The 18,503-nt window shown below is 35.3% G+C and overlaps 4 protein-coding genes and 1 long non-coding RNA gene across 5 annotated transcripts; 3 read left to right on the forward strand and 2 right to left on the reverse strand.

Annotated features, from left to right (window-relative positions):
• Nucleotides 1-483: 483 nt before the first annotated feature.
• LOC105229678 (ATP synthase subunit alpha, mitochondrial) lies at nucleotides 484-3,644 on the forward strand. The gene is made up of 4 exons (XM_011210104.3): nucleotides 484-706; nucleotides 1,629-2,209; nucleotides 2,328-3,129; nucleotides 3,216-3,644. Exons 1-4 carry the CDS (start codon nucleotides 641-643, stop codon nucleotides 3,423-3,425), a joined length of 1,659 nt encoding a protein of 552 aa, XP_011208406.1. The 5' UTR covers nucleotides 484-640; the 3' UTR covers nucleotides 3,426-3,644.
• Nucleotides 3,645-5,402: 1,758 nt separating this feature from the next.
• Nucleotides 5,403-8,929, reverse strand: LOC105229679 (G2/mitotic-specific cyclin-B). Its single transcript, XM_011210105.4, has 5 exons — nucleotides 8,641-8,929; nucleotides 7,916-8,055; nucleotides 7,602-7,849; nucleotides 6,671-7,539; nucleotides 5,403-6,607 (listed from the first exon to the last, which is right to left on the reverse strand). Exons 1-5 carry the CDS (start codon nucleotides 8,671-8,673, stop codon nucleotides 6,317-6,319), a joined length of 1,581 nt encoding a protein of 526 aa, XP_011208407.1. The 5' UTR covers nucleotides 8,674-8,929; the 3' UTR covers nucleotides 5,403-6,316.
• A 1,041-nt stretch (nucleotides 8,930-9,970) lies between these two features.
• Nucleotides 9,971-12,185, forward strand: LOC125777832 (uncharacterized). Its single transcript, XR_007422418.1, has 3 exons — nucleotides 9,971-10,848; nucleotides 10,910-11,086; nucleotides 11,147-12,185. It is a non-coding gene; the product is annotated as an uncharacterized LOC125777832 (long non-coding RNA).
• Nucleotides 12,186-12,419: 234 nt separating this feature from the next.
• Nucleotides 12,420-14,653, forward strand: LOC105229680 (protein immune deficiency). Its single transcript, XM_049453722.1, has 2 exons — nucleotides 12,420-13,431; nucleotides 13,575-14,653. Exons 1-2 carry the CDS (start codon nucleotides 12,661-12,663, stop codon nucleotides 13,737-13,739), a joined length of 936 nt encoding a protein of 311 aa, XP_049309679.1. The 5' UTR covers nucleotides 12,420-12,660; the 3' UTR covers nucleotides 13,740-14,653.
• A 1,241-nt stretch (nucleotides 14,654-15,894) lies between these two features.
• Nucleotides 15,895-16,789, reverse strand: LOC105229681 (glutathione S-transferase 1). Its single transcript, XM_011210107.4, has one exon. The coding sequence runs from the start codon at nucleotides 16,644-16,646 to the stop codon at nucleotides 15,981-15,983; it is 666 nt and encodes a 221-aa protein (XP_011208409.2). The 5' UTR covers nucleotides 16,647-16,789; the 3' UTR covers nucleotides 15,895-15,980.
• Nucleotides 16,790-18,503: the final 1,714 nt, after the last annotated feature.

The following is an 18,503-nucleotide window of genomic DNA, read 5'->3' on the forward strand; positions in this document are numbered from 1 at the left end:
CTAATTTAACGTTTTAAATTAATTTCATAAAAGTCCCAGTTACAAGCGGTAAGCTTAATAATTTATTTTTTTATTTATCTGAAACGGCACATAACTGCTGGCAATGACAGCGAAATTAGTGTTACCAGCTCTAGAGTTTTTACAAGTGTTCATTTCAGTATTTAACGAAACATTTGAAACCGATGAAGCCGTCCTACCAGAAGCATTTGAGTGTCTCATAAAAATAATTGTAAATAATAAAGAATTATTTGTTTTAATTTTCATCACGCTTCACTCTTCTTGGTCTGAAATATTCTGTTGACAGCGAATATTTTCTACCAAAGAAATAAACTAAATAATATGCAATTATGTTAGATAAATAAAAAATAAACATAAGTATTAATGGCAATCTCACTTTTTGTCAACGAATAATCGTCCAGTTTATCCAATATTCATTCGCATTCAGCAAAAGTTCATCGCGCAATTTAACGAAACTTCTAAACGTCGAACGTCGGCAATTCGTAACATTTTGCGAATAGAGTGAACGTGAACTCGGCAGCCATCAACCAACCATCTTTTGTAAAATAAGTCGAGAGAATTGTAGTTGGGTGCAAGAGGTTTTCTTATTCCGGTGAAGAAATTACAGAAGAATTAAATTAAGATGTCCATGATTTCTGCACGTTTGGCCTCATCTGTGGCCCGCACATTGCCAAAGGCTGCTACACAGGTATGCACCGGTTACATTAAATAGAAAACTTATAGAAGAAAAAAACGCCTGTAAAATTTGTATGCACATATCCAAATTGAAATTTTGAACTTATTGGAATAATACTGCTAGTTTTCCAAATAATTCTTGTTAATTATGTTGTGTAAATTAACCATATCATTACAAAAAGAATTTTGATAAACTTCGGTGAAGAAAGTTACGCAACGTGCTGGTATAATCATTCACGCGTATTTTATTAAGTGTGCAGGTTGGAACATAATGTTACATAATAGTGATTTGTTTTTGATGTAAAATAATATAATTGTAATAGCTGTGTGATATCCCAATATTTTTGAAACAAAAACTTATAATGCATTGAATATTTTTCAATTACATAATGCATAGTCCAGCAGTTACCCCAAATCACCGAGTAGCACTCGTGTGAACAGTGAACGAGACAACTATTGTTACGAGTGATATCGATTTTTAGGTTATGTTAACATAATCAAAATGATGGTGAAAATTTAATATAAAATTTTAAAATGTTGTATTGAGTGTATTAAAGCATGAAAAGTTTTAACTATTTTCGGAAGTCCTCCAAAAATTGTTTTCTATACATCTATAACCGGTTAGTTAGCTTGCATGTCTCTATAGCGCAGTCCGTCACACTATTGCTTACATAAGAAACTATAAAAATAAGAACTTGTTCTTAACTAATTGAATATCAAATCAAAAGCAAGTGCACTCTGTGTCAGACCTTTTTAAAGTTGGTTTGAAACAATTTTAAAATTCTTGCCAGATAATTCACCCAAAGAGGCAATTTTATATTCACTGATGTGCCAGTTCTATGACAACATCTGTTGTAAGCAATTGCCACAGTAAACTATATCATAAAATGTCGTACATATGTATATTAAATGTTTTGTTTATTTCATTTGATTAGGTCGCCTGCAAGGCTGCTTACCCTGCTGCTTCATTGGCTGCACGTAAACTTCATGTCTCGGCCACACAACGTAGCGCTGAGATTTCTTCCATTTTGGAGGAGCGCATCTTGGGTGTTGCCCCCAAGGCCGATTTGGAAGAGACCGGTCGTGTGTTGAGCATTGGTGATGGTATTGCTCGCGTCTATGGTTTGAATAACATCCAAGCCGATGAGATGGTGGAATTCTCCTCTGGTCTGAAAGGTATGGCTTTGAATTTGGAACCTGACAACGTCGGTGTTGTCGTCTTCGGTAATGACAAATTGATCAAGCAAGGTGATATTGTCAAGCGTACCGGTGCTATTGTCGACGTACCAGTCGGTGATCAATTGTTGGGACGCGTCGTCGATGCTTTGGGTAACGCCATTGACGGTAAAGGACCTATCAACACCAAGGACCGTTTCCGTGTCGGTATCAAGGCCCCCGGTATCATTCCCCGTGTGTCTGTGCGCGAACCTATGCAGACTGGCATCAAAGCCGTCGATTCGTTGGTGCCAATTGGTCGTGGTCAACGTGAGTTGATCATTGGTGACAGACAGACTGGGTAAGCAAACAAGTCGAAATCATATTAATTTATCTACAAAAATATGAAGATAAAGAAATATTTGTTATGTCATCTAATTCTTCAAACTAACATCTGCACATCTATGTAATTACAACAGCAAAACTGCTTTGGCTATTGATACCATCATCAACCAGAAGCGTTTCAACGATGGACAAGATGAAAGCAAGAAATTGTACTGCATCTACGTTGCCATTGGTCAGAAACGTTCGACTGTCGCCCAGATTGTGAAACGTTTAACCGATGCTGGTGCCATGAACTACTCCATCATTGTGTCGGCTACCGCCTCTGATGCTGCTCCTCTGCAGTACTTGGCTCCCTACTCTGGCTGCGCCATGGGTGAATACTTCCGTGACAAGGGAAAGCACGCTTTGATCATCTATGACGATTTGTCGAAACAAGCTGTTGCTTACCGTCAAATGTCCCTGTTGTTGCGTCGTCCACCAGGTCGTGAGGCCTACCCCGGTGATGTGTTCTACTTGCACTCCCGTTTGTTGGAGCGTGCCGCCAAAATGTCGCCCGCTATGGGTGGTGGCTCTTTGACCGCCTTGCCCGTCATTGAGACACAGGCTGGTGATGTGTCCGCCTACATTCCAACCAATGTCATCTCCATCACTGACGGTCAGATCTTCTTGGAAACTGAATTGTTCTACAAGGGTATCCGCCCAGCCATTAACGTCGGTCTGTCTGTATCCCGTGTCGGTTCAGCTGCCCAAACCAAGGCCATGAAGCAGGTCGCTGGTTCCATGAAATTGGAATTGGCTCAATACCGTGAAGTCGCTGCTTTCGCCCAATTCGGTTCTGATTTGGATGCTGCTACCCAACAATTGTTGAACCGTGGTGTGCGTTTGACTGAATTGTTGAAACAAGGTCAATACGTGCCAATGTCAATTGAAGATCAGGTAAGTGACCAAGAGAAATCTCATATATGCTCTTAATTTGGGGTTTTACTGAACAATATTTCATGGTTGTCGTTCCGCACTCTTAGGTTGCTGTCATCTACTGCGGTGTACGCGGTCACTTGGACAAGATGGATCCCGCCAAGATCACCAAGTTCGAAAAGGAATTCTTGCAACACATTAAGACCAACGAACAAGGTCTGCTCGACCAAATCGCGAAGGATGGTCAAATCTCTGAGGCCTCCGATGCCAAACTGAAGGATATTGTCTCAAAATTCTTGTCGACTTTCCAGGGTTAAGTGAAGATTTGCTGTGCAAAGCCAAGCTGAATTAGTACAGTAGCAACAATAACAGTTACACTATTTCATAAATAGCAGCGCGAAAAATACCAACAACAAATGCAGTTCGCGTCAACATATAATAAAATTATACACTATAAACGTAAAGATAAAGAACCAGATAAAGCGAAGAAAAAAAAAAAACGAAATTAAATAATTATAAAAAATAGAAAAACTCCATTCATGTTTCCTTTTTATTATTACTTAAATCTGTATGTATACGCATCGTAAGCTTATCATAACCAAGGGACTCAATTCGAATAAATTCTATACGGTTGCCGAACGTCTGCAGTATTCGCTCTAACACGTAGCTGCCAACTTCGACGAGGTCACATGCTGGATAAGTGTGCATGTAGTACATTTAACGAGAGCGCTTAAAAATTAGTTTGTGTTCTATGTGTGGCACAAATTCGGCATTTGTCTTCTTAAAAGCGTAATTTTCGAAAATATTGAAGTATTTATAACAATAAATTACACTGCATTAAACTAAAATTATTCTTAGGTGATACAGTCAAATAACTAGTTATTGTCATGCGAAAAAAGTAATAAAGTGAGGTTTAAACAAAAATAAAAGATTTATTTACTTAAAAGGTGTTTGCTTTGTAATTTTTTGAAAGTTGATGGGTCGAAGTAATTAATTATCTCTAATACCACTTGTATCATCAAATATTTGTTGGACTACAGAAATGATAATGATGATATTTTAGCCTCTGCTCCAGGTAAGTCGCAATTTAGATCACTTTTCTGATGCGACGGAAGTCCAGTTTGCATTAATTGTTTTTGATGTAAAACCTTAAAATATAAATTTTGCGCAATGATATTATGCTGGGAGTCTTTAGATGAAGTCCAGATACTTTTCGGTTAGATAAACCAGACTCTTGAAAATATGTTTACACATTATGCAAATGCCGTTTTCGCTGTTGCCTCAACAAATGCAGCATAATGTAACATTCTCAGCTGTGTTGCGCCTACTGGCATTCCAATAATGTTACATTTGTCATCAAATGTTAATACCTCCATGAACAACAGTTAGGGTAAATTTTATGCTTACTTTTGCACACACAATTTGTGGAAGGTCAGTTTGCCAGTAAAAATATTACAGACCTCTGTAGATAACAGAATTTACCACAATTACAACTGTTATTGACACTGTTGTGTTGTGTTTTTTATTAGTGTTTACATTTTGACCATAAAAACGCTACTTTCTTATTTTTGCTGCGCGCCTATTCGAAATCCGAGTTTGACGGTTTTATGAGCGTCATATTTTTCAACACTTTTACGACGTTTGTGACACACACACACACACACACTAGTGAGCGTTTTATTGCAGGAGGGGTCAAATTTGCTTGTATACAGAAATATTTGATTTCCGGAGTGCCGATAATCGAAGCGAGGCAAACAAACATTTCTTTCCACTTATCAGCACATACACTACCACAGAAGCAGACGCATAGCCAAGTAGACGCATTTGTTGCAGCACTACACTAAGCGACTGAAAAATGGCCGCTGCAGTGGCAGGGGCTCAGTTTTGGGAAATGCCTACAACTTTCCAAATATACACGATGATTGTTGTTGGGTGTGCGCAATGGTAGATAAACGGACGTGGTGGAATTGACATACCTGCCTCTTCCTATTCACATACATACATACAAATTTACATACATGGTAATGGCAAATTTTTGAAATTTTCTTACTTTTCGGTATTTGGTGCGTTGCTTTGCTTCGCTGCTGAGCTACTATTACCGAAATATGCGCGACATATCGACCTCTGTGCAGGTCGACTGCGCAAAAAAAATCGCTTTTAAAGAATAAAGCCGTTTCTACAAAGCAGACAGAGCATGACAAAGGACAAATATTAATATTTACTTGAAAATGTATTCAATAATATTCATGGATCATTCGGCCATCCGCAAAAACAGTAAAATTAAACGCATGATGTTATTTTTTTAGCAAAATACATTTTATTCACAATCAGAATGATTTCTGGCATAGCAGGAAAATTACGCTCGAGGCAGCAGCAGACACCAATGATGTCGCGTGCGTTCCCACTATGCTTGTGAACCTTAAATTACAAACAAATATAGCAGATAATTACATTCAGTTTGAGCCTACAAACATTGTTCAATTTAAAAATGTGTTTTTGTTTTTTGAGGTTTTGAACTACATTAATTCTAATTTTGCCAAAATTGGACATAATAGGATAAAAAAATGGGCTGATGAGTACGCCGACTTCATGACAACCTAAGCAAGCACATTTGATAAAGTATTTTTGAAATCATAGCTTTCGGTCGGGAAAAGAAGGCGCTTACTCAGCAGCAATATTTTTGATACAAAAAATTGATATAAAGTACATTTAGACACTAATATACATACGTTGGTTAGTCGGTGGTGCTTTCCTCACATTTAGGAAATATTACATTTTCACAAATTCTAATACAGACAGACACTACATTACATTAATTATGACAGGTATTCAGCAATTTATTTAAGACTAAATATCCGAATACTCGTACAAACAAGAGTTGAGGTTAGTATTGTCCTTGATTACTGCTTTCGATGAAATAATTCCGCAATTGCAAACTTCCTTAATTGCTGTAATGCAGAGCATTACAAGGAAGTTTTTATCTATGACATTTTACCGACGATCCGGGACAGTCTAATTTAAATTGTCGCATAAAACTTAAAAGTAAAAATATATATATTATTTAGAAATATTTGATAATAAAAATATTGAATTGTTTATAAAATAAAGTAAACAAAAAAAAAAAAAAAACTAACAATTAAACTAAACGACATAAACAAAAATTAAGCGCATTGCAGCCCCTGTAGCTATAGCTGCCCCTAATTATTTCTCATTCAGCATGGTTAATTATTGAATCAATTAGTTTATCATATAATTCTGAACGCATCGCAATTTTATATAATTTCGATGATTGGTATTTTGTGTAAACAGCCTTTAGTTTGGCAGATGGCGCATTTCGCACCACAGTTGCAATTTTCGTGGCTATAGGTCTCAAGTGCTCTGCGGTGTACCGCGAGTAATATTGCATTGTAGGAGACCAGTGTTTGTTGTTGAAGCCCGTTGGTGCTTTAGCGTTCTCTTTAAGCAAATGCAGGGCTAAGAATAGAGAAGCAGCGGCGATCTGACAAATAAATATTTATACATTTTAATATATTTAAAAGTTTAACTTTTATTCTAATATTACCTCGGACGGCTTGTATGATGCTAAATCGTATTCGATTGATGTCAATTCGAGAAAATATTTAGCCAACGCGTGGTGTATATCTTCTACTTTAGCCGCCTTGGAGAAGCGACGCAAAAAATGTATTGGCAAAGGGCGCGACAAATTGCATTCGAGTGTTTTAATGATTTTCAACTCCATTTGTACGATTTGTTTGGAATTGTATGTGTCGTCGGTTATGTAGACAAAATCGGCAATCGATGGGGGAACTAATTCTTCATACTTGGCCGCAATGAATAGAGCCGTCACACCTACCAATTGCAAATGTGTGCGTTTTGTATCCTTTACTTCTTGCAAGTAGCGATCGATAATTGCCACTGTCATTTGGAATGTTTCCGGTGTTAAATGAAACTGAAAGTGTACTTCGTTAATCCAGTCGATGAGTACAGCGCGCATTTTAGGGTAAACTTCCTCTTGGTCATCCAAATGGTTTTCTCGTATAACCTGTTCATCCTCTAATTGAAAGAGGTAATTATATATATCATTCACGTATTCCGATACCAGTAGCAGTTGATCCGAATCGCCAGAATCAATATCTTCAATGTCAGCGAAATCTTCTACTTCAGGTGAGTATGTTTGTGCACTTGAGATTTGTGCTTCAGCATTTTTGTTACTTTCGCTGTCTGAATCCGACGACTCAGAAACAGCTTTCGTTTCTGGTTTTACGCTCTGTGCTATTAGTTTTCCAGCAGTAACCTTATTCGCTTCTCTTGTCAAAGCTGCTTTTAGTTTTGACAGCGATTTGAGCGATAAGTTGCTATCTTCACGCCTTAATGTAAGTGTTTCGCCAGATTTCTTTGGTTTTTCATCCTGTGCAGCCTTAGCTTTAATGACTATGTTTGCAAATAAACCAAATGGTACACGAAAATTTAAAAGAACTTGAATATATACTTACGCTTTGCCTGTTGTAATTTTTGTTCCACTACTTTTGTAGTAAGCGTCTTGTGTTTGTTAAGGCCGGTCACAGCATTTCTCTGCAAAGCTGCTGTTTCAACACGTGTAGAATTTGATCGCGTAAGAATCTTTTTCGGCTGTTCAGCAGCTGTGCTTGTTGACTTGGCAGTGGCTCCTGGCGCCTTTTTCCAATGTGTATCCACACGTGGTTTGGTATTTTGAATTACATTTTTCAGTTTCGAGTCAATACTGAGGTAAAATTGCATTAAATTTGTAATCAAAATACACATTTGTTTAAAAATAAATAGCACTTACTCCTTCTGTGCAGCTTCTTTAGCATTGGCAAGTCTTAGAACTGCTCGATTCTGTAAGTCCCCTAAGGCTGCACGCTTAGTATTCTCCGTTGCATTTGCAACACCAAATTTCTTTACCTTGGCAAAGGTGTTTGTTTCATTCTTTGTAAAAATTAAAAGATTACAATTAGGACAAACTTTAAATTAAAGCACAAATATAGTGCAAAAGCTTTTGTTAAAAATATATAAATTTATAATATATTTCGGAAATGTATTGGGATAAAAACAATGTGCAACCATGTGATAGAATTCGCGCATTTTCTGTGATAATTATAAGGGTTATTTGAATATTTGGAAATTGGAGGCATGTGCAAACGGAACACTGATTTTTTGCAAATATAGTACATATGTAAGAATGCAATTTTGCGCCAAGTAGTATACTCCATTTTGTTTCCTCCCCTTGCCATTTAATAATACAGTTAAACGGAATTCAGTTAAGAACCAATAACAAAGAACATACATTCGATTTGGAATATTTGAAATCATGTAGGTAGACATGTGTACACAACGATGCATTTATATGTATGTATATATATAAATTAATTTATGAACAATGGAACGAAGGCCTAATCAGCCATTCCAATAGCTTTCTAGTCTGTCCGTGAATTTATTTACGTGTCATATTTTAATAAATATTTATGAACTACAATATTATCTTTAAATTATGCTACAATTAGGTTGACTTACCTCATCAATACGGATTTTCGTAGCGCCAACCATTTTAGTGGTAATTTCTTCTTTAAACAATCCAACAAAAAATATATGCTAGTTGGTAAAATTTTTTGTCTGGCGACTTTTCTTATTATTTTTTATTCTAATTCAATTGCACTTTTTGATTGAAAGAAAAAAGTTGTTAAACTTCTTTCTAACTACAATTATGACAATCCACCTATTCTTTTCTGCGACAGTTCTTCTCAAATTTTAGAATAGTGGAAAATGTTGATGTACACGAACCGTTGCAATTACTGTTTGAAGCGCACTTTTAAAAAGTCCCGCACTCTACCCGAAGATGGCCAAAACCCGAAGAATGCTTCGTTAAGTTCTTCGTTGAGTGCCATTTTAACGAATTTTAGAAATCAATGATGCCACTTTGTATACTCAGCAAATTGAAAAACTTTGTTACAAAATATGTATAAACAGGGCAACATTTAAATTAACTGGGAGTATAAAATAATAAATCGAAAATCAAATTGATAATCGAGTCAATACTGTTCTAACCCTAAACAGCTAATGTTTAGGTAAACACCTGCAATTTTGTATAAAATTTGTTTAAAAAAAATTTAATTGATATACTTAGTTTGATGAAAATTGGTATGAAATACCAATTAGCATCTGTCATTCATGGAAATTAGTTTTACTCTTATACCATGTTCATACCGACACTTAATCACACGGCTGTTGAATGGAATATCCCACTAATCTTAAAAATGTATCAAGATTTCGCCATACAAAAATGACAGTTCCAAACCACTTCATTGAAATGATTTGAAACTGATCCACGCTAAATCTCTCTGTGCGGTTCTGATTTTCCGCAATCTACTTGTCAGCACTGGAAATTTGTTACATTATCATAGCTGATTTAGACACTACAAAGTGAAAAAAATTTAAACAAATACATTTTTTTTTAAAGCAATGAATCTAATTTCACCTGAAAATCGACTTAACAAATTAAAACATACATCCATTATTTCTATTATATGGAAAATATTAAAAAAAAAAAAGACGGCTTTTATTTCAAAATACTATATGACAATCTTTTCTTTTGATAAATATTAAGCGATGTGAATTCTTCAATGACAATAACAGCTGTTTTTTGATCTTTCTAACGGCAGTGAGAACACTGTTGGGTTATGAAATGTTTAAATGTAATCTAATCTTTTAAATTTTCGGTCTGAACATGGTATTAAATAATTTTTATTTCACTGTAGATTAAAATATAATAATAAGTTGGCAGCTTCATTTAACGAAGAGTTATACTGTTTACAGCGACATCAAACGGAAAATTTAGTTTTATTGACAATCATAAGACATATGTTGACAAAAATTGAAAATTGTTTTTTTTTTTTGTATATTCTTTGTTTTCTTTGGAATTTCCGGAGTCTTGATCACGGTAGAGGAGGAGTAAAGAAAGTATCAGCTGATGTTATGTAAACAAAGGCACAGCTGAGAGGTGCCACTGTAGAAACGCCAAGTGTAGTCCGGGGTTGAGTTTCTATTTGAATCCAAGATGGCCGACTTTTAACCAAGATGGCCGACTTTTTACCGGAAAATGGTTGCATTGTGTTATTTTCTTAAAATTTATGGAAAAGTTGTCCCAAAAATATTGGTTATATATAAAACTTTAATATATTTTCAAAAGAAAATCGTTTTATTTTAATATATATTCTTAAAGATGAGAACAATATGAGCAAATACATGAAAAATTAAGTTTTTTATTTATGCCTCTTTTTAACTGTGGTAAGCTAATGAATGTTCACCACAGAAAAATGTTACGAACAAATAAGCAACCATGCCAAATAGTGGGGTCCAGATTATGCTCATTCACAGCCATATTTACATTTTTGCCATCGTAACGAAGGTTTTTGCAAAGACAATTTGTTTTAGTTTATTTCATGGTTAAATCCTTTGCGATGGTTTATTTAGTTATTTTAATCTATAAAAAGTGTTTACAATTTTCATGGGACGATAAACATCAGATCGGCTGCGATTTTATTCCAATAAAAGTACGAAATAACCAAACATGGCCACGTTAATATTGCTGCGTAATGGGTCTGGTGCTGTTACAATTTTATGATTTAAGAGATAGTCAAATATAGTTATCAAATTAGTTGGCCGTGAATTCGAGACAAAATTTTAAATTCAATAGCGTTCTCGTGTAAGAGATCGTATTGCTAGGTAAGCTAAAATTAAACTTTATATCAAAAGATTTACCATGTATTTTTTAAATTCTTTATAGAATCAGCAAAGGAGCTGGTGTAGAACGCTAGTCCCAAACCAATGAGCTTTGTGCTTGAGGGTGGAAGCAACTTTTTGAAGAGCAAATACTACGGTGAGCACATTCGGATGTTGCATAACCTATTGTAAATTGCGCTTAGAATCCCGGTACTGCTGGTCAGGTTTATCAGGCTGTTGGGTAGGTTTTGAGCAAAATTGAATTTACATACTTTCTAATAGCTAAACACCCACTTTGCAGGCCAAAGCGTTACCAGTTGAGCGAATTAATTGACTGGTTTCATCGTGTTATGCGCAAAGATGAAAAATGGTGGGGATACCGTCATTGAGACATGTGTTGTGATCCTACCTTCTTATTGAAAGCCAAGTTCACGAATGTATTACCGATGTCGTTCCCTCCAACATACCGTGGTTGAAGAATTTTGGTGTACAATCAATGGAAGAGCAAGTACCATGAGAATTATGACCATATTGTGCTGCGCAATATTATGATGCCGAATTGGGGAGTGGGGGGAACCAGCTCCACCAAAACCGATAGAACATCGGGATGAACTACGCAAATAATAAACAACACTCATCAAATGAAAGTTGGCAGCGTTGGTGACTAAGCAGCAATTTGAAAAAGAAACATTTGCATCTACGCGAATTACAATTTGTCTTTACATCTAGTGAATTATGGTCGATTATGAATGGTGTGGAAGTTGATATTTAAACTTTAAAAAACAAATAAATGTAATTTGGCTAATATTGATATTTAAACTTTAAAAAACAAATAAATGTAATTTGGCTAATAATGAGCCGCTATTAAAAGTTAAGGAATTTGAGTTGTATTTTTAATTGGGCCAAACAAGTTATTATCGATTTGAATAACTTCAAAAGGAATATATTTCGAACAATCATTTATTTTTGTAAATACTATGGCGGTATCGCTACTGAGCATGGCAAAATAGTGTTGCGTGAGCTAATTTAAACTACTTTTTACTACTATATAGATATTGCAAATTCAAAAAATAATTTCTTTAAGAATCCTTTTTATTTAAAAACTTAGCTTAGAACTAAAAAATAGTGTGGTAAATCTGTTGGGATAATCAAACACTCCATTTGGGAATGAGTAGGATTCCTGATCGCCGGCGTATAGCTAAATTCTGACATTTAAAACGTGTACGTAGTTTGTGATTACAAAAATTTATAATTAAAATATAGAAAACATGGCTATTATAATTATCTCTTGATTTATCTTACAATAAAAAATGTGTTTTACTGTTCAGACGAATTGTTATGGTACGTAATATCAAATTTTTCACAATGGTTATCTCTTATGGTCCACTCATTATCAAATATAATTTCCATTTTGTCCATGAATAAGTTAACTAAAACGCTTAAAAATATATAGCATATTTATCTATATCATGAAGGTATAATTAATTTTTGTTATAACAGCTAAAATCTTTACTCTATAACAAAAATTGAAAATAGTATTTATAAATGTACAAATATAGTACTATAAATTTATAATTTAATATTATAGCATTTTCGCTTTCTGCAACCCGTTTTAACCTCTCGCCACCCTTATTCACCAGAGGTGGCCACGATGTTGTTGTTGTAAAAGTACACTTGAGGGGTAGCTTAAGTACTGTGAATGGCTCTTTTTCTATGGTGAATGGGACTTTCCCTACTCCTCTATACCATGGTCTTGATAAAAATCGAATTTAATCAAGTGAAATTTACGAATTCGTTTTAACGAAATTGTTAAAAATGCCTAAGCTAAAAAAATTTCTACCTGGCATTTTCAGTAATGGCAAAGATTCCCAAAAAATTACCAATAAAAGTGAGACCGAAGACCTTAACCTTGGAAGTAAAAGTGTTCCAGGAAGGCTTGAAACCGATGCTCTGCCTGTTGATGAACCAGAAGAATTACCAATTAGCATTAACAACACTCCAACACCTTCAACAGAACTAACAGAATCAGTGGTTCGGGAACTCTCCGCACCAAACTACAATTCGGTTGAGGCAGCAAATAATACAAGTGCATTCGAAAGTGAAAATGGATTGAACTCCCAGACCGGAGCAGTTGCCTTGCAGTCAAACAGCAATGCTTTGACGCCAACATCACCCGGTGCCATGGCACCAGCTACTATGAACACAATGAATGTACATAATGCTCAACAACAAATGGTAATGCAATTCTCCAACATAAAACAGCTGCATTTTGGTTCAGTCTATAATTTTAACAGCAACATAAGTGGTATAGCTACCAACAACACACGTAAAAGTGGTAAAACTGACGAACCCATTTCGCCTAGTGGTTCTAATGGTGTAGACAACACAAAAAGACAACTACCACGTAAAACTACTTCAATTGTGGCTATGATGCAGTCACGTGAGGAGCCAAATCACCGTATATTGGAAACTATATCTACACACCTGGGCGAAGGTTGGAAACATGTGATGCGAGAGCTGGGCCTCTCGGAAGGACAAATCGAGCAAGCTGTAATCGATCATCAAATGCATGGTGGAATCAAAGAGGTATGTACTTATACATATAAAGAATTGAAAAGCTAGAAATTTTCTAATATGTGTTTCATTAGAAAAAATCGAATGCGTTCTTATTATTGAGAATTTAAATACTTATTGTCTTTGCATGTCAATAAACGATGATAACTTTTCAGGTGATTTATCAGCTACTACTGCAATGGATCCGTGATGCTGAGGATAATGTAGCAACGCTTGGACATATAACTTCGTTGCTGTGGGAGTTAAACCATCGTGATTGTGTGCAGCGTATGAAATTGGTTTACAAATCCGAAGTGGACAGAAGAAAACCTCCTTCATAATGGTAAACATTTGTACGCTGTTAAGGTTATACAATGTGCCTTATAGGATTGACTGGCGAAGCCCAGGTTCTCATTAAATAGTGTATATATCTATATATACATTATTATTTTCAAGATTTTTATTTGACTCTTTCAGTGTGAGGAGTAAAAAAAAACTATGTACTGTGCAATATTTTATTCTTAGTACAACATCTGACTACTTCAGATTTGTTTAAAGTAAAACTTTTTATATTAATATTTTTTAAAAATAAGTCTATTTTATATGATTTTACAATATTCTGAAAATAATGGGCAAAAGTTTGAAGTTTAAAAACCAGTCTTATGGCCATGAGCATGTCTAAAAATATCCATCGCCGTATACTATGTATGTATGCCAATACATAGTATATGTACGTTACATGCAAATGTCTGTGCAGTAATTGTTCTAATCCTACTGATTGATAATGTTGAAAGTTTGTTATTGAAAAGGCATATATGCATATATGCAGATGTTTGGCGAATCAATGTAAAGCAAAGTTCCAATAATGATGAAGAATAATAATTTGTTTTTAGATTTTAATATGTTTTTAAGCACAATTTTAATCCATGTATGTATAAAAAAATTTTATAAATGTTTAAATTTATGAAATTTTATAAAAAAAAAATTGAAGCATGGATTTAAATGCATGCACTAGCAAAAGTTGATATCGAATATACAAGAGTTCATGTAAAACTGCATTTGTTAATTTTTAATTATATTTTGATTAATGTAAACACACGTGATGTTCGTGAAAAATTTTACACAAACACGATTTATAATGACAATAAAAGCTTTAATGTTAAAAAAATTAGTAACTATTGGCAATTTTGTATATACATAATTAAAAATATTTTATTTTCAATAAAACATAAAAATATATTCGTTTTAAAAATAAGCGCTTATTTATTTATTTATTTCTTTTTTTACCAGCGAATAACTAAGGTATGTAATAAAAATAGACAAATAAAAGTCCAAAGGCAATCGCGTGTTGTAGAATTGCTGAGAGAAAAAGACATCTGTACATGTGTATTCAGATCGATATCTCAAAAACTGCGCGAACAGATAGATGGATATGGCAACAATAACTCGTTCCTACGGCAGCCAGGTCTAAGTAAGTTTTTTATCTGTCGAAGGACTGCCAACTCGGCAGAATTCTGCCGCTACAACAACAACAAGATGCATATTACTAAGTCGACTCAACTCGTCAGGCCGATCATTTATTTATGTATGTATGTATGTATGTATATACATACATCATAGAGCCTCTCACTTCCTTTGTACAAACCTTCTGGCAAACTTAATATGCATTATACAGGGTATAAACATAAAAAATGGATTATAAGCGATGATATATTAAATTGGAGACATATAAAGAATAGTGTTTTCAATTACTAATACACAAGGTCACTTGAAAATCACTTTTGTGGAAGCTTATGTTATCATCTTTCGAAGTGACAATTCACTGTGTTATACAGTATATAGTACATATATTAATCCGTATAAGCAATTAGTAAAGTATATGTATGTAGGGGTATGCATATATGTATGTATATTAGAGTGGGTTGATTTACAGAGATCATTCTGAACAACTTTGCCTAAGAAAGTATGGGTACAAAACTGGTTTAAAGACAGCGGTTGTTTAGATGAAATTTAATTTTTCGGTCAGATCGGACTACTATATCACATATCTCTCGTACAACCTATTATTGAGTATTTTTTTTTATTTCGATGTCATCGGATGTTCCGTCTGCTTTTCTTAATAGCAGCTTAAGCTTTCAAGGGCAGAAGACGGTATTAATGAAAGAGTAAAATAGGTAACTTTTAACTGTGGTTTAAAGTTGTTTAACCAAAACCTTCTGTCTGTTTATACGCGAACTAGTTACTCAGTTTTTGAGATATCGGTCCGAAATTTTAACTATTTTTCTCAAACGCATGAGCTCTATTCATTGTTTAAGTACATTTAAAACACGCAGAGCAGTTTCTGCTCTCATAAATATCACGCCATCATAAAAAACTTATATATATACTATATACATATGTATGTACGTATGTATGTATATAAAACAAACACATGCGACGCTTGATAATCATTCCCGAATTTCATTATCAGCATCACTTTAAATCAAATCGCCAAAGTTTAGGGCTCTTAACATTTCATTTTATTTCACTTAAAATCACAATTATATCATGTTATTATCACATTCTCTTTTGTGCCGCAATCTTTAGACAATCCTTTGGATTTTCTCCTTAAACATATCGACAAGCATTTGTGCGCCATAACCATTCGATTGATTATAGTTTGGTATTTGGCTCATGCGAGCGACCCAAGCTTTCAATTTCGGGTACTTAGCCGCATCGATGGGCGCCAAACCAGCGAAACTGGTAACGGTTGAGATGTTACTAAAGTCGGCTAGAGTGATGGTCTGTCCGCACAGGTAGGGTTGGTCAGCGAGAAAGACTTCCAAAAAGTCGTATGCTTCATAAATTGCATCAATTTTAGCGCGTGGCACTTCGATATCGTTGCCATAGAAGAGCGGCAAAGCTATGTTGCGTAAGCAGCCTTGGAACAATACACCCGTTTCAAAATGTAGTCGCTGATCGACAATGGCGCGCTTGATGAAATCCTTGGGATAAAGTGTATCGTCTTTAGCGTAGCGACGTACCAGATATGCCATAATTGCATGCGAGTCCCAAAGGTATTGACCATCATCCTCCAGCAAAGGCACAGTATGCTGCGGATTCTTCCGCATAAATTCTGCAGTTTTGTGCTCGCCCTCAAGTAGTTTGACTAATTTGTATTCGTATTGTAGACCCAGCGCTGCCAGGGTCATTTTCACAGCGCGTACTGGTGGACTTGGCTCCACGCCATACAACACTAGTTTCCCCATTTTCTTCTGGTTAACGGTTTTCGTAAATGTTTCGTGTGGACTTATCTATCCGCTTGAATGGAGGATTTCATCCGTTGCGACTGCTTCTGCTGGCGACCGTGTTGAGCGCTTGTGCTTAACTGAGGCGCTGGAAGCGCGATTGCTGCTGTTTTATTCGATTGGACTTTGTTTATTTTGAAGCTTACAATGTATAGTACTATATATTGTAAACACAAGTACATACATATTTAACGCGTACGTAGTCACACGCTAGTAAAAATGTGCGACATTCATGCTTATAAATATATATTTTATAGTGAGCGGATAAATTTACAAAGAACACCTGGTTATCACCAGCTCTCCGCCTAAAATTCAGTACCAGCAGCTACCATTCTCGTTTTATTTCGCGGAATTGTAAGTAGTTCAGTTTGACAGCATAATTATATGTACATATATGTATTTATATTGGCATAAAAATTATAGTGGTCCGATAAGCAGCTACTTGGAGATAATATATTGGTAGTCGAAAAAGCCTTTTCGTATTTCTAATCAAACTTCAACGTATTTTCTTATATTTATAATGTTATTTAATGGACCAAATATTTATCATTTTGGTCTACCACTTTTTGCCATTTTTCCGCTAGAGACATTATTCCATCAGTGCAAAACTTTTCTGGTTTCTCGGCGAAAAACTTCGACAAGAAATTTTCAAAGGCTTCTCTTGAAGCCAACTTTACTCCATTAAGGGAGTTCTGCATTGACCCAAACAAATGGTAGTCAGATGGTACAAGGTCAGGAATATATGGTGGATGCATTAAAACTTCCCAGCCAAGCTCTCCCAGTTTTTATCGAGTCATCAAAGATGTGCGCGGTCTAGCGTTGTCCTAATGACACACGAAGCACTTTATGTTGATCAGTTCTGGCAGTTTTTTTTCGATTGCTTGCTTCAACCTCATCAGTTGTTGACAGTAAAATGTAAAATCAATCGTTCGACCAGGCGGGAGCAGCTCATTGTGGATGATTCCTTTCCCCTCTCACCAAACATTTCGCGTAACCTTTCGAAGCGTCAATGCTGGCTTTGCGACCATTTGTTGAGCTTCACCACGCTCGAACCATGAGCTTTTTTAACACATTATTGTCGTATTTCATTCACTATTCAACATATCTTAACATTCGCTTCAGAAATGGTTCGATTTTATTTTGTTTCAGCAAAGAATCGCAGATGTTAATTGGGCCCATTAAATTTTTCTCAGACAATTCATGTGGTAACCAAACATCGAGCTTCTTTTTGAAGTCAGCCTTATTTAAATGGTTTAAAACCGTTTGATGATGAATGCTAAGTTCCTTAGCTGCTACTGCTTATGTGACGGTTCTGGTCAATCTTTTTCATAATTTCAACGACTTTTTCAACGTTAGGTCAACCAGAGCCAGGTGCATCTTTCATATCGAAATTTCCAGAACGAAAGCGAGCTTAATATCTCACCTTTCCAACACTATATGGTATGACACAATGTGATTGGTAGCACTCAAGATATACGACAGGAACAACGTCTATTGGCAAAATACGAAAAGACTTTTTCGACCCAATATTTTATAGTCTTCGAAATTGCTTTTGGGTTTTAGTATATAGTTTAATATACCCTGCTTAAACAACAAAAAACGGTAAAAAGTGTTCCTTTCCATGTAAAAAAAAAAAACGCTGGGGGGTTTTCATTGTCTCACATTCAGCCTTAATTTTTTTTTTAATGAAAAAATAAAAAAAAAATCGGAAACGATCGATCTTAGTTTCCAACAAACTGGATTATTATTGCTATTGGCCTTGGTTGGGTTTCATCTCTTCATTATCGCTAAATTTCTCTGAGAACAGGAAAATATGGC

The sequence above is a fragment of the Bactrocera dorsalis genome, chromosome 3 (assembly GCF_023373825.1).
Source record: "Bactrocera dorsalis isolate Fly_Bdor chromosome 3, ASM2337382v1, whole genome shotgun sequence".
NCBI classification, from domain to species: domain Eukaryota; kingdom Metazoa; phylum Arthropoda; class Insecta; order Diptera; family Tephritidae; genus Bactrocera; species Bactrocera dorsalis.